Source organism: Sceloporus occidentalis, unplaced genomic scaffold (assembly GCF_023333645.1).
Source record: "Sceloporus occidentalis isolate IW3139 unplaced genomic scaffold, rSceOcc1.0.p SCAF_6, whole genome shotgun sequence".
Classification (NCBI taxonomy): domain Eukaryota; kingdom Metazoa; phylum Chordata; class Lepidosauria; order Squamata; family Phrynosomatidae; genus Sceloporus; species Sceloporus occidentalis.
Window position 1 is genome coordinate 107,285,113 of NW_028316986.1, and position 15,871 is coordinate 107,300,983.

At 39.7% G+C, this 15,871-nt stretch overlaps 1 protein-coding gene across 4 annotated transcripts; it reads left to right on the top strand.

Annotated features, from left to right (window-relative positions):
- Nucleotides 1–419: 419 nt before the first annotated feature.
- On the top strand, nt 420–15,403 carry BEND3 (BEN domain containing 3). Of its 4 annotated transcripts, none has more exons than XM_089530643.1 (5): nt 420–574; nt 3,339–3,412; nt 7,362–7,412; nt 7,940–8,157; nt 11,795–15,403. In XM_089530643.1, the coding sequence occupies exons 3-5, from the start codon at nt 7,373–7,375 to the stop codon at nt 14,006–14,008; spliced, it is 2,472 nt and encodes an 823-aa protein (XP_089386769.1). In that variant the 5' UTR covers nt 420–574; nt 3,339–3,412; nt 7,362–7,372; the 3' UTR covers nt 14,009–15,403. The 4 variants fall into 4 exon arrangements, with proteins under 4 accessions (XP_089386769.1, XP_089386767.1, XP_089386768.1 ...); XM_089530641.1 differs by lacking the exon at nt 420–574 and adding an exon at nt 648–2,724; XM_089530642.1 differs by lacking the exon at nt 420–574 and adding an exon at nt 648–1,708.
- The last annotated feature ends 468 nt before the right edge of the window (nt 15,404–15,871 follow it).

The following is a 15,871-nucleotide window of genomic DNA, read 5'->3' on the forward strand; positions in this document are numbered from 1 at the left end:
GCCTCGCCTCAGCTCGCCTCTCCCCGCCAGCACACTCAGGGTCCCGGGTGGCAGTGGTCTTTATGCTGTGTATATCTTTTTGTTGTCCCCCCGAGGAAGGGGGGCTTAAGTGTCCTTGTGCGGAAATGACACACCGTCCAGTCACGTCACGCGAGAACGCAGCGCGCGCAGACCCACACACACACACACATATATATATATATATCCACACCAAGCTTTAAGTGGGAGGGGAAAGACACGGGAGCCTGCGCTACCGCCGCTTTCTAAGGAAGGGGGAACAAGAGGAGGAGGAGGAGGAGGAGGAAAGGGGGAAAAACACCCACTCGAGACCAAGTGGGCAGGGAAAAAGCCCGCCCACCCGCCTCCTCCTCCTCCTCTTCTCCCACTTCCCCCGACCTTCCACAGTGCCTATTAAGGAGCCAGGTAAGCCCCCTTTTTTTGCCCCCTCAGAACTTTTCTCTCATCGACCCTCGCTAGGTCCACTCGGGAGGCGCGCGCGCATGTGGCGTGGGTTGGGTTCCCACACTGCGGTATCAATGTTGGAAAAAGAAAGCCTCAGAAGAAGATGAAGCCGGTGAGGCAAAGCCCCTCGCGCGGGAGGGCGCGGGAGGCCGCGAGGGAAACGGTTGGGGATGGGGCAACCCCCCACCGCCATCACCGTTTCCCTCTCAGCCTCGCGCGGAGGAACCATGGCATCCTTGGCGTTCTACGGCTCGGAGCCGTTCGCGATCGTTTGGGGAAAGCCACGTGACCTGGCCCCGCCCCCCAAAAGCGAAGAGTTCCCGCGCGCCCACTGGCCTCAGAGACTGAGACTGACTGTGACTGAACTTCCCCGGCCGCTCTCCTCTTCCCTCCTCCTCCTCAGAGCCTTTCACAGGACTCAAAGAAAAAACTTCTGGAGTTGATGTTGTTGTTGTTGGTGGTTTTCTGTGCCTTCCAAGTCGTTTCCCAACTCATGTCGACCCTGCCATGGGGCTTCTTCCTCTTGGCAAGACTTATTTGTTCAGAGGGGGGTTATTTATTTATTTATTTATTTATTTATTTCTTATTTTATTTACGGTGCTTGTACCCCGCCCTTCAGCCCTAAAGGCTCTCAGAGCAGCTTACAGTTACTGATATTTTTATTTACACGGTTCCCTGCCCTCAGGCGCACAGTCTAAAAAGACAGGACACAAAAGGAGAAGGGATGGTGGTGGGGAAGGGGATCATAGCCTTTGCCATAGCTTTCCCCTATAAGGCTGAGAGCGTGCCACTTGCCCAAGGTCACCCGGTGGGATTCGGACCCTGGTCCCCAGAGTATTAGGGACCAAACAGACAGGCCAAAATAAAGCTGCTTTGGGTCACTCTGGAGGTATGCTGTTTAAATGAGGCCAGAAGCCCCACCTAAGGACTGGAGCACAACTTTGGCACAGCTTCTGGCCTCTTACAATGTGTGTGTCATTTAAACAGCATACCTCCAGAGTGACCCAAAGCAGCTTTATTTTGGCCTGTCTGTTTGGGCTCATAGTCTTTAACACTCAAGCCACTGCACCAGACCTGCACAACTTGACAGTAGGTTCGAGCCAAAATTAAAATAGATTGAACTTCTGTGGGCTGAAAATCAATTTTAATTAAATATTTATTAATAATTAATATTGTTAATATTAATTCCGTCCTCTGCCCAGCCCTCTCCTCAGAAGAAAGCCAAGAGGCAGAAAAGCCTTGAGAGGTGAGCATTTGGCCCTCTTCTTTCTCTGCTGCCTGGCCTTCTTAGGAGAAAGAGAAGCAGTGGAGGAGCCTTGCAAGGCAAGTGTTTGCCCATCCAACACATGGCCCTCTCCTCAGTAGGAGGCCACATGGCAGAGGAGCCTTGAAGTTGTTCTACATCCTTGTGGGCCACTCAAAATTGCATGTGCCCTCCAGGCTTTATGTTGTGCAGGCCTGCACTGCACCATTGTGGCTCTCTGGAGTGGAGGGGAATCGCCTCAAGCACGGTCATCCAGTGGTAGTCCTGGGTTCTAATCATGTTGCTGAGAGAGAGAGAAGAAAAAGTAGGATGGGCTTACAGCACATGCTGTATAAGCAAGCAGTGGCATGGCTCCTTGGAGGACTGCTGTGGTGACTGGGCCTGATGCATCAGATTGCCCTTACCTTGTTGCCCAGAGAGAGAAAGAGAGCATGCAAAGTTGATGCTGCCTCTGCCTCCTTCCTTTCCCTGCCCTCTTTCTTTGGGCATGGAGGGCTGGGTCCAGTTCCAGCTGCACTCTTGTCCAGAGAAGGGACACAGGTGAGCGAGTGCATCTGGTGGCTCCTTGTAATCCCCATTGTTCCCTCGCTCCCTTGTAAACTCGCTCTGTCCCTCCTGCTCCCAGCCTCAGCTGTTGCGCTCTCCATGGGAAATACACATGCAAGCATGCCTTTGCAGCAGCATCTTTATCTTGCTGGCTCACTGCTAGTCTCGTTCTTCCTGTCAGCTTAGCAGACCAGGTCCTCATGTGCTCCCCAGAGTGATGGTGGCTGTGAAGGTGACCTGCTCATTTGTGCTCTGTGCAGCATAGAAATCTTTGCTTTCGCAGGCAAGTGAGCAGAAGCAGCTGCTACTTATAACTTTCCCTCACTTGCCTGGCAAATAAGTGAGGAGAAGCTGCCATTGGAGTCTTCATGAAGGAAGAAATAGGATATTGGAAGTAACCTCACAAGACAGGGGTGCTAACTCATCTTAAGTGGCCTCCAGGTGACCTGCTGGTAGGAACTGCTTCTCACAGGTTTATGTGGGTGGGAAGGCAGCAAGTAAGGTCCAAAACACCTTAAATGGGAGCAGGTAAGGTCCAAAACACACTGCACAAATAACCCAGTTTGAGAGTGCTTTAGTGCCCTGACTCAGTCCTAGGGAATCCTGAGAACTGTAGTTTCTCATGGCACCAGAGCTCTCTCACAGAGAAGGCTAAATGTCTCACAAAAACTACAGCTCCTAGAATTCCCTAGCATTGAGCCAGGGCAGTTAAACCAGACTGAAAGTGGATTATTTCTGCTGTGTGTTTTGGACCTAAGTCTGCTTTTATGTAAAGAACAGTGGTGGCAGAAGTGTAAGGGAAAAGATTACTTTGGAGCTGGAAACTAGCTGATCATAAGGTCTGTCCCTGCCCCAAAGCTAGTAAAATTTAGCTCTTCTCCAGAGTTTAACAGGGCTGACCTATAGCTAAGCATGAATAAGGATTGCAGCCATACTCAGAAGTAATCCATTCCACTGTGTTCAGTGGGAACCTACGCCCTCTTAAGTGTGCATGAAGGACCATACTACAAAGGCACAATACAGCTCAAGTCTACGAATGCTCATGCTACCAACCTCTTTCTTTCAGCAAACCTCGAAGGTGCTACAACATCCCTTTGCATACTGATTTTCCAGACTAATATGGCTACGGCTTTGCATTCAGTGAGTAAAGAGTGCAGGGGCAAAAAAACCCCAAACCCACACAGATCATGCTCAACAGTACACTAACTTAATAATTGCTTTTACTGTTTTGAAGACATATACAGAATTCAGTTTAGATTGTAGGTCACGTCCTGTTAAGGATGGACACTTAAAAGAGATGTGAGTAAGCCTAATAAGTAACTTGGGATGAGTTTGAATCAAACCAAGAGAAAAGGAGAAACTAGATTATCTATACAGCTAACTCATTCTACCTACACAATGTTTTCTAAGCAAAATACACACCTTAATCTTTAGGATCTTCAGATTTCTACTTCACAAATTGCCAAAGCATATGTTCTTAAACCTGTGTTGTTGTTGTTCACTGCCCTTGAGTCAACTCGACTCATAGGGATCCTATGTATGAGACTTCTCCAAGGCCCCCTGTCCTCCACTGTTTTGCTTTGATCTTGTAGATTCAGACCTGGTATCTCTCTAATTGAATCTAGCCTTGTCTTTGCTAATGATTCATGTCTTCTCATGATATGGTCAAAAACAGCAGCCTCAATTTAATCATCTTGGCTTCCAGGGAAAGTTCAGTCTTGATCTTTTCTAGGACCTATTTCTTTGTCTTTTTTGGCCATCGACAGCATTCCTAGCACTCTTCTTCAGCACCACATCTCAAATGAGTTGATTTTCTTCCAATCTGCTTTCTTCACTGTCCAGTTCTCACAGCCGTACATGGTGACAGGGAGTATAACGGACTGGGCAATTATAACATTAGTGCTGAGTTGTATATCTTTACTCTTTAAGAGCTTGCCTAGTTCTTTTGTTGCTGCCCTTCCCATTCCTAGTCTGCTTCTTATGTCTTGACTGCAGTCTACTTTCTGATCAATGTTTGATTCACGGTATGGGAAATCTTTAACTGTTTCAATTTCCTCATTGTCTAGGTTGAATTTGTGTAGATCCTCTGTGGTCATTATTTTTGTTTTCTTTATGTTCAGCAACAAACTTGTCTTTGCAGTTTTTTCCTTGATCTCCCCTAGTAATTGTTCCAAGTTCATGATGTTTTCCGCTAGTACTAGTATGGTGCCGTCTGTATATCTTAAAATTGTTGATGTTCCATTCTCCTGTTTTTACTCCTTCCTCTAAGTCCAAACCTGCTCTTTGTATGATATTTTCTGCATGCAGGTTGCACGGGTAGGGTGATAAGATGCAGCCTTGCCTGACCCCTTGGCCAATTGGGAACCATTCTGTTTTTCCATGTTCTGTTTTGACAGTCGTCTCTTCTCCTGAGTACAAATTCCTCATCATAACTGTTAGATGTGTTGGCACTCCCCATGTCTTTAAGGGTGTTCCATAGCCTTTCATGATCTATACAGTCAAAGACTTTGCTATAGTTTATAAAGCACATGCTGATTTTCTTTTGGAATTCTTTTTTTTATATGTATGCTTATTAAAAACATTATAGCAAACATAACATTGAACACTGAACATAAATAGTATTGAACATTGATAACAAAAACACCATCAACCCACACATGCTTCCCCGCTTCCAACCAATACTTGATACAATACAAAATTGAGCAGTTGACAAAATGACAACAAAATTTATGTTGACTTCCTTCCTAACAGTTCTTGTTTTAACTGAATATACATAAACTATCTGTCCCTGAGTCTTTACTTGCAATTTTAACATTGGCCCAGTAATCAAGCTATATCATAGGTTAGATATGACACAGTAAATTGTAGTTATCCACTTGCTTACAAGTTTCATCTAAAAAATATTTCCATATAGTTACCTCTATTTATATCTTCCCTCCTTAATTACAAATCTAAGGGTTTTCTATTCTTAAGGGTTCATAACCATGATATCCCCCCAACATTTTCTCATGTATTCACAAAATATGTGACCCTCTTTTTTAAATAGACTCTTCTTAGGAAGGGGGAGAAGAACAGAAGATTTTTTTTTAATTCCTTAGTACACTCCATTAGCCATCGTATGTTTGCTATGTTGTCCCTGAGTGCCTCTGCCTTTCCTGAACCCTGCTTGCACCTCTGGGATTTCCCTCTCCATATACGATTGGAGTCTATGTTGCAGAATTTAAAACATAATTATACTTGCCTGAGAAATTAATACTATGGTCCTGTAGATGCTTCAGCCTTTTGTGTCTCCTTTTTTTTGTGACTGAGGATGAATATTGAATGTTTTCAGTCTGGCCACTGTTTTGTTTTCTATATTTGTTGGCATGTTTTAGTTAACAGGAGTTAATTGGAATATTGTCTGTTTCTGGTGATTCATTCTCCCCAATTTCTCTTATTGCAACTTCCACCTGATTTTCTAGAATTTGGGCTTCATCTTTGTATGATTCTTCATTCCAGTGTGTTTCATCTCTTTTATAAAACTGTGTTACAGTACCTGTTTCTCAGGGCTGCATGAACTAGGTGCAAGGGAGGGATTTTTTTCTCCCTTCAGCACCCTTTTTGTTACTTTGAAAGTAGTATTTTAGGTACATTTATTTCTTGGGTGGGAATCCATAAATTTTATCAGAATCTCGTAGTCTGTGACCACAAAAGGTTAAGAGCCACCTGATTGTCATTCAAACAAAGTTAGAAAACCCAATTGAATCACGAATGGAGTGAAATCCTATTAAAATGTCCAGGATGAATGTGCAAGGTCACAACAAAATGTATAAGGTTCTAGGAATGTTTGTGTTGTCCTACTCCAGTGGCTCAGATAATACATCTCATCTGAAAATCTGCCTTAAGCACATCACATTGAATATGAACCATCAATAATGGAGTGGTTAGGGACAGCATGTGTAGAAACACTGGTAATGAGACAACACAACTGGCCTCTTAAAGAATGTATTTTCTTATGTTCAGTCTGAACTGCTGAATAAGGTTTCGGAAGAGGTATTGCCTAGCAGTAATGCTTCAGAAGTTTGTGAAACTGGTGATCTGTACCAACAGTGATTAAGACTACAGTCTTCCCACACTTACTTGGATGGTAGTAAAACCCATTGAATATAGTGAGACCTAATTCTAACTAAACATGCCTAAAAATTATTACAAGTTTAGGTGTTCACAGAAAAAAATAATAACTTATATTACAAGGCCTGGCTGAAACTTACTGTTTGGATCAACTAGTGTTCTTTTGTTTTTTAACACAAAGATTTTTGTTAAAAAAACAAATGAAAGCACTAGTGGATCCAAACAGTAAGTGGATCAAAACAATAAGAACACAGCTTGTGTCCTTAACACAAAATTCAAGCAAGTAGTGTGGGTTGGATCCTGAATTCCATAAGCTCATAGAAGAGAATGCTCTCAGCTTTCTGATACCCTTACTGATGCACTTTCCTAAAGTTTGTTCTGTAATGTGGGAATTGGTGGTGGTAAGGGTAGTGAGGGACAGGTGTATAAGTATCAAAATCACATCCTTTAGTGTGGAAAATCTATTGAATTCAAGATCCCTCTGTAAATGAAAATATTTGTTGCTAATCTCATTCCACTTTCTTATATGACCACTTGTCTTTCCATGTAGCCATGGACCCTACTGCTCTTAAGAAAGCCAGTGCAAGCCTAATTCTAGAAATTGTTTCTACATATAACATAACATTCAATAGCTTAAAAGTTGTGTGCCACCAGAAAAATGAACCTTTCATTATCTTTGAGTCCTCAGTGGTGCCTGAAAATTGACACTGGAGGGTTTCCCAGTCCTTCAGAGCAGGTTTCCAGGTGCCCAGGGGCTTTAGTGCAGTGATGAAAGTACCCTCCCAATTCTACTTACAGAAGCACTTTCTTTCATCAGCAGATTTCCCAGTTGGATTCTAGCCAGTGTTTCCCAGCAATATAGTAAATGGGGCAGCTCTTTTCACATGCAGTAGAAATAGTGGTTTTGGACAGCTGCTTATTGCTTTAGTGTCTTCTAAGGTTTCATGTGTGTTTAACTTGTTTCTCTTTGTTAATGCAGAGGAACAGAATATGAATTCAGCTGAATTATGTGATGAAGAGAATGGAGAAGGTAATAATTCCACTGCTTAATATATTCTCTTATCAGACCAAAATACTTAGAAGATTATACTAAAATACATTTAGTACATAGTGCTAACAAATGAAAATGTTTTTGTTAATCATATGTTAAAACACATCATTTTTCACTAGCTATACGTTTCCTAGCTGTAGGTTTTGCTTTCACTATTGCCTTGTCTTTAGTGCTGTAATTGCTCTGGAGAAAGAACTGTATGACTAATTTAACTGAATACAGTTAAATTGGGGACCAGAATTTTAATAATGGAGAATGCTGAAATAATAAATAAATAAATGCTGAGATAATTTTTTAAGTTACCGTATACTAGGTAAAGCTATATATGATAAGATAATGTATTGAACTAGTCTCAATAAGGGTGTGGATTCCCTCATGAGTAATATGTAATATGCTGTATGGTATTCAAATACAAATTAAATCATAACAGTAGAACTCCTATTTGAATTCAGTAACAATCTAATGAGCTTCCTGTCAGTGACTCATTTGTTACCTTTCCCCCCCAGGATCAGTTACCAAAAATACAATGAAAGTAGAAACAGAGAAAGAAGATGAAGTGCTAGATTGTTCTGTAATCTCAAAACCTGAGAAAAATTCACTGGATAGTTTAGTGAATTGCCTGCAAGATACCAACAAACGAAAACGGACCTTGTTTGGTTGTGATGGCTCAAGAAACCACCAAGAAATTCTACCAAGTGTGAAAAAAAGAAACCTTACACAAGAGGTAATTCCTTTAAATGTGGAAAGTAACTACATATTTAGTTTATACCTAATTCTTCCAGCAGTTAAGTGCAGTACTGTATTTGACTATTTTGTTTTTATACAGGTTTTAGGCTGTACAAAACCAATTATACACATAATATATAATTATAGTTCATAAACTAGAGTAATAGAGTGCACCTTAGAGGCACCTTAAACACCAATTGGATTATGAGGCACAAGGTTCATTTTTAAATAGTAAAAGTCATCAGATCTATGAAGTGAGCTGAGAATTATTATTATTATTATTATTATTATTATTAAACTTATATAGTGCTGTAGATTTACACAGCGCTTTACATACAATTAAAAATAAAACCTGCCAATGGCGTACATTCTACAGGATAATAACAAAATACATATAAAACAATAGATAATAATACAAGATGGCATTAGATAAAATAAGCAAGCAACAAATTAAAAACATTGAATATCACATATCAAAGCAAATATCAAATAACAATCAGATAACAGTCACACAATGCCTGGGAACACTTCCCTGAATAATATAGTCTTCAACTCAGTTTTGAATCTGGTTAAAGTAGTGATGACCCATGCGGCTCATGGGGGAAGGAGGTTCCAGTAGTGAGGGGCAGCAAGCAGGAAGGGATGAATCTGGGAAGGGGCGGTGGAAATCCTAGGCTGGGACAGCAGACCTTGACCACCAGAACGGAGGGTATGAGTAGGAACGTGAGGAAAAAGGAGTTCAGATAAATAAGGAGGGGCCAGCCCATACACCGCTTTAAAAGTCAACAACAAAAGCTTATACTGGATATGCAAGGGGAAGGGGAGCCAGTGAAGGGATGATAATAGAGGAGAAACATGATCAAAGTGGCAAGTGGATATAATAATGTGTGCAGCTGAATGCTGGACAGAAACTAAAGGATGGAGATGAGAGAGAGGAAGCCCTGCCAGAAGGAGGTTACAGTAATCTAGTCACGAGACCACCAGGGCATGGACCAGAATCTTGGTGGTAGAGGCCGAGAGAAATGTACGGATTTTAGCAATGGTGTAGAGGAAGAATCTAATCTACAGACCTTGGCTGTGGCCTGGACTTGGGGGATACATGAGAACACAATGAATTGAGTTTTGCTTATAAAACCTCATGACCTAGTAAGCCAGTTGTTTAAAACACCTTTCCCCATTCCGTTCAGTATGGTCACTTTTCTGAGATTTGTGCTGTCTCTGGCACCAAGGCTGTTTCTGGAGTCTCCAGAGCCACCCTCCAATTGCTGTGGGGTGATCTAATGAAGAGACTTATGCCACTGGAGGTGTTTTCTTCCCTAAACAAGCCATGTCTCACCTCCACCTTGTGGTATCCCTCATCACCTTTGTTGAGGAACTAGGAATAGCTGGTGTGGGCCACAATAGATATGGGATGGTGGTGGAAAATGTCCCTCTAGGGATATTTGTCCCTTTATACATATATAGAGAGAGATTACATTTTATTCATTTATAGCATTTAATCTAGTAACATTTTAAAGTAATTTATACATTTAATAGTGTGTACTTGATAACAAAATATTTTAGCCTTTGTTTTCCACCTTGCTTAGCAAAAAGTTTGTTCAAGATAGATCAAAGTGCCATTTAAGAAACATCCCAGAAATAGGAGATCTGTTTGTGCTAGATATTCAGGTATTTTACAAGGTTTCCTGCCCCTCCTCTGTTTGAATTTGTTTTATTAAGGAAAAAAATTGACAAGAAGAAAGAACAAATACATTATAAAAGACAACCAAACATGTATGATGTGGGCACACTGTGCTTGATTCATTGCTTTTTTCTTATTAGAATAAACAACATACTAAATTGAAGAAGCTGACATTTTTTATATGATTGCTCCTCAGAGATTTACCAAAGGGATCAACATACAATGAGACCTAAAGACTTGAATCTTAAGTCATAGTTCATATACTCATGTATAAGTCTAGAAATTTAGGTTAAAATTGGCCCAAAAAACCTGAGTCGACTTATTCATGGGTCAATATAAGTACTGTACTTTAACTCTTATTTTAAAAAAAGGAACCATCCCCTGGTGAAAGGCAAGAGTGTAATCTGTCTTGGAAGCATTGCCCCTGCTCTGCTCTCATCCATCCAGCCTTTTGTATAAGCACAAACAGTGATGCCTGCTGGAATTGTTCTTTGGCATTATTTTCCTTTGCTTCATCCTTTACATCCTTTGTTACATGCCCCTAAGTTTTATCCTCGACTTATCCATGAGTCATATCAAAATTCATTGTTTTGGCGGCCAAATCTGCCCTCGACTTACACATTAAGTCAACTTATAGTTGAGTATCTTCGGTATGTTACTATTTTTAGTGATGTTTAAGAAGTTTTTCATTTTATAAAAGGAGTACTTTATTCTTATCCTTTTTTCATTCTGTCTTAGGAGCATGTGTATATATAACTTTTACCTTTGCTGTAAAAAATACTAACTAGATAAAGTGAAAGATTCTTCAATATGATCACATTTTTAAAGTGTGATTTCTTGCATATGATTTGGAATTCATGTGCATTGTAATTAATGTTAATGTTCTTGCTGTCAAGTGAAATAAGTTGACGAGATGGCCAACCCTTTTACATCTTAAATGACGGGACTCCTAAACAGTGCAAAATGTTTGTGTAAATCTGTGCCTAATATTGCTTCTTTCTTGAACTCTTCCAAATACTAAGACATGTTCAGTTGGTTTGTGTTGTATTACCAGTACTGTATTTCATGCTATATTTTAATCATTAGAAAACACTGTAGATAGTTATATAAAGGTGTTTTCTTATAACACTGTTCTCCTTTATACTATTAGAATGCACAGAATGAGATGTGCATCATATGTCAGGTGCAGATAGACTGCTAAGTCTTCTCAGTTTGTACATTGCAATAACTTGTTGATTGATAACACTGTGCAGAATCCCAGGAGGGTAGTTTCTGCTATGGAAGCCTTTCAGTGTAGTGGAAGATCCCACAGGTGGAAGGGTAGGGACCAATTTTTACTCTTCTAACTATAGCTCCCATCTCCCATTCTGGAAGAGTTCCCAAGCCTTCAGAGCAGATTCTCATTTCAGCAAGGCTGCAGGGGGAAAGAGGAATCTGCAAAATTTATCTTCCTTTTTCCACTTGTAGAGTGAATTTAGAATCTAAGCCAAATAATTTGATGCAGAAGATCCTTATACACACAGAGCTGTGTTACACACCCAGTACTGTGATATGAGCATAGATTTCCTATCAATTTGAACCTTGCCAGCAATTCTGTGAAAATTAATACTTTGGGTCCTAAGAAAAGTTAACTTAAAGATTTAAATTCACAGAAGGAAAGCTGCCTATCTCCTCCTCCCTATTCCTTCCAAAAAGCTGGTTTGGAAAGGAGGGACATGCTTCTGAAGAAGAAAATAGTCTAAGTACATGAGTTACAAGCAAAATTGGTACATTATTTTCATTATGAATGCCTTACTTATTCTTTGAATATCCCTTGGGATGTTTGCAATTAAGATCCCCCCCTCACATTGTTAATAAATAATAAATTGATTCTATAATTTATTAACTAAGGACAAGTGAATAAATTATCTTACACGTAGCCTCTTACACTAATTGTATATGTGTTCATTGAAAGGGCCTTATTTCAAATCTGAAGCACAAAGATGGCTCACCTACTCAAGAAGATGTGGAACAACCAAACAAGAATCCCAGTGCAACATGGATTTATGAAGAAGAAGGCTTGAATAACCCAGTCATGCCATCCTATAAGAAACCTCTATATGGGATCTCCCACAAAATTACAGAGAAGAAAACTCTGTCTGGAACAGAGCTGTTCACTTCCTATGAGTTGTTTGAAAAAGTTAATCCTAGCAGTCCCTCCAGTCTTCGGAATTTGAATGATCAACGCAAAAGAGATACCAGTACTATTTCAGCTTCTGAGTCTGATCCAAATATATATTCTTTGATACAAAAGATGTTTTACACACTGAATACCTTAAATTCCAACATGACTCAGCTTCACAGCAAAGTAGACTTATTATCATTAGAGGTCAGTAGAATTAAAAAGCATGTCAGCCCAGCAGACACTGTAGCAGAATTTAGGCCCCCTCCTGAGTACCAACTGACCGCTTCAGAACTTAAACAGATCATGGATCAGAGCACATCAGGTGGAGACTTGGCTTGCCGGTTACTTGTACAACTTTTTCCAGAGCTCTTCAGTGACGATGAGCTAAGCAGGACCTGTAGTACTTGTGGCTATCTTAACAAAAAGAAACTTGAATCTCTTCATCTGCAACTCATTCGAAATTATGTGGAAGTCTGTTATCCTTCTGTTAGGAATCCTGCTGTTTGGCAGGCAGAATGTTTGCCTCAGGTCAATGACTTTTTCAATAGTTTTTGGGCTCAGAGGGACATGGAAAGTAGTCAGCCAGATATACAGTCCTCTAGTTTTTATGAGGCTGATCGGGTCATTGATGATAAGGAGGATGAAGAAGCTCTGCCCATGGACAGGAGTAATTCTATTGCTTCTGAATGGGTATTTGATGCTCATGATATAAATGAATTTTTAGATGAAGCTTCCTCTCCAGGAGAATTTTGTGTTTTTTTGCTACACAGATTGTTTCCAGAACTCTTTGATCATAGAAAGTTGGCTGAGCGATACAGTTGTTATGGAGAATGTGGAAAGCAAGAGCTTGACCCCCAGCGACTTCAGGTAATCCGCAGGTACACTGAGATTTATTTTCCTGCTATGCAGGAGAGAAAGGCCTGGTTGCAGCATTGTGTTCAACGAATAAATGATGAACTTGAAAGCATGTATATGGATGACAGTGAGAGTGAACAGATGAGAGATGATTGCTATGATTCTTCTAGTTTGCCTGATGATGTGTCTATTATAAAAGTGGAAGATAATTTTGAATATGAAAGGCCAGGCAGAAGGTCAAAAAAGATTTGGCTTGTACCTATAGACTTTGATAAGATAAATATCCCTCCCCCCGATTTTGATGTCCCTATACCAGACTACCTATTAAGCAAAGAACAGCTTAAAAACATTTATGAAAGTAGCTTGTCTATAGGCAATTTTGCCTCTCGATTGCTGGTTCACTTATTCCCTGAATTGTTTACTCATGAAAACCTAAGGAAGCAATATAATTGCAGTGGTTCTCTAGGCAAGAAACAGCTTGATCCAATTAGGATTAAGTTAATTCGACACTATGTGCAAATGCTATATCCAAGAGCCAAGAACGATAGAGTATGGACATTAGAATTTGTTGGGAAGCTTGATGAAAGATGTCGCCGTAGAGATACTGAGCAGAGGCGCACATACCAACTGCAGAGAAAAGTTCATGTGCCCGGACCTGAAAGGAGAGAATTTCTGGCCTATGCAATAAACTCAGAAAGATTTAAAGAAGAATTTGATGGACCACCATTGCCTCCAGAAAGAAGCAACAAAGATTTTTGCAAGATACCACTTGAAGAACTTGTTGTTCCTCCACCAGACTTTCCTGTGCCTTCTCTGTATCTGCTGTCTGATAAAGAAGTAAGAGAGATAGTACAGCAGAGCCTTTCAGTTGGTAACTTTGCTGCCAGACTTCTTGTAAGACTTTTCCCAGAACTCTTTACTTCAGATAACCTCAGACTGCAGTACAACCATTCAGGGGCTTGTAACAAAAAGCAACTCGATCCTGTCAGACTGAGACTAATCCGTCATTATGTTGAAGCTGTTTATCCTGTTGAGAAAATGGACGAAGTGTGGCATTATGAATGTATCCCCAGCATTGATGAAAGATGCAGGCGTCCCAATAGAAAAAAGTGTGACATACTGAAAAAAGCTAAGAAAGCAAAAAAGTGATGGGATCTTTTATGTTTCCAAAGATGTTATTGACCACTTCAATTATATGAAGTAGGCTGAAAAGTCAATCTGTTTTGGACTCAGTACTAAGGTAACTGACCAGTCCCATTGCTCCTGTATATGTATTTATTACATATACAGGAGAAGGCAATATGGTCAGTAGGGGAGGTAAGGTCTGATCCAGTAAGAATGTCTTTTTGAAAACAACTGAAATGAATGCAAATTGTAAAATATATTCTTTATTGACAATGGTTTCATTATGCCTACATGCTGGCTAGATTTTTGATAAATAGTGCCCTTACTACTTGGCTGTATTGGTACAGAACATGGAACTATCCATTGTTAGAGATGCCCAACAATATAATCTTCATTGATGAAAATAGATTACATAGTTTTTACATTCTTAATTGATTTTTAACAATAGGTTTTCTTGTCCTCTTTATGGCAGTTTTCAGTAGGTACTTTTAATCAGTCATTGGAAATTAATAAAGTTTTAAATTTTTAAACCTGTAGTTTTTCCAATGCCACATTGTTTGAAAAACAGTTGAAAATCAAAAAGGGGTTTGTCCTAATTGCATTTACAGTTGTCCCTCCGTATTCACTAGGGTTAGGGGAACAAGACCCCCGTGAATATGGAAAAACCGCAAATAACAAAAACACTGTTTTTACCTGAGAGGACACTCCTCTAGGAATCTCTAGGTCCTCCAGTGCAACACTGTGGTCAATGTCCAACATACACTGACCATAGAATGGCACTGGAGTAGCTACAAATGGTCTTTCAATGCAACTTTTAGTTAAAGTTGACCACAGAGTTGCACTAGAGGACCTAGACAGTCCTAGAGAGAACATATTAATGAAATCCGTGAATAATCAAAGCTGCAAATATCAACGCCGCAAATATGGAGGGATGACTGTATTTCTTGTATTAGTCTGAATGCTGGAAGAGTGAAAATATTATAAAATCAGTGAACAGAAGAGTTGCAATTTTCTTTTTATATTTTTTTCATTTTGGAGCTAAATTGATGTAAAATTAAGATAATAATGATGGTGGTATTTAACGTGTGTTTATATTAAGATTGTAGTACAGATGCTTCAGTTTTTATTCATATAAGTTATTTTACAGTCTTCAGTGTGACCTCTTATTTTAAGAATTACTGGTATGAGTAGAGATTGTGAAATAGAATCCTGCCCTGTATCAGTAGAACACGGTGCTATTACATGTTACTTTCACTACTTATTGAAAAAATACTTGAATTGAAGAATGTACAAAACATTTAAGCCCACATTATTTTTGTTAGTAAATAAAACTAAAATTACTGCAGACTTTCAAATGTTTAAAATATTAAAATATCTTATGTATCTATATATTTGATTATTTGGAATGGTATATGAAATGCTCTCTGCATCATGTCAATTATATATTCGTCTTTAGATACAGTGGCAACCTGGTTATTTCGTTATTATAGAAATAATATTTTTTTCTTTAATATTTCTAACTAATACATGCCTTGGAATTACCTGAAGCCCACATCATCAAACGTATTGATGGTATGTTTCTGTTAATTACACTCAGACACCAGTGAAATTTTAACCATTTTGCCTTTTCATTACATTCCTATGATAGGGAGAAATAAAATCACTTGGATCAACAGGATTGGAGCCAGAAAACATATGTCACTTTTTGTCTGTTTGAAATCAGTCATCACTAAAAAGCTAATGTGTTGCATAAATTCCTTCATAACTAAAACATAACTTTCTCTGCATCACAACCCATTGGATTTTTCTGAAATGCTCATGAAATACTCTCTGTCATCTAGTGTAGTGAAGGAAACCAGTCTCTCCTTGTGGATCTGTTATCTCCCT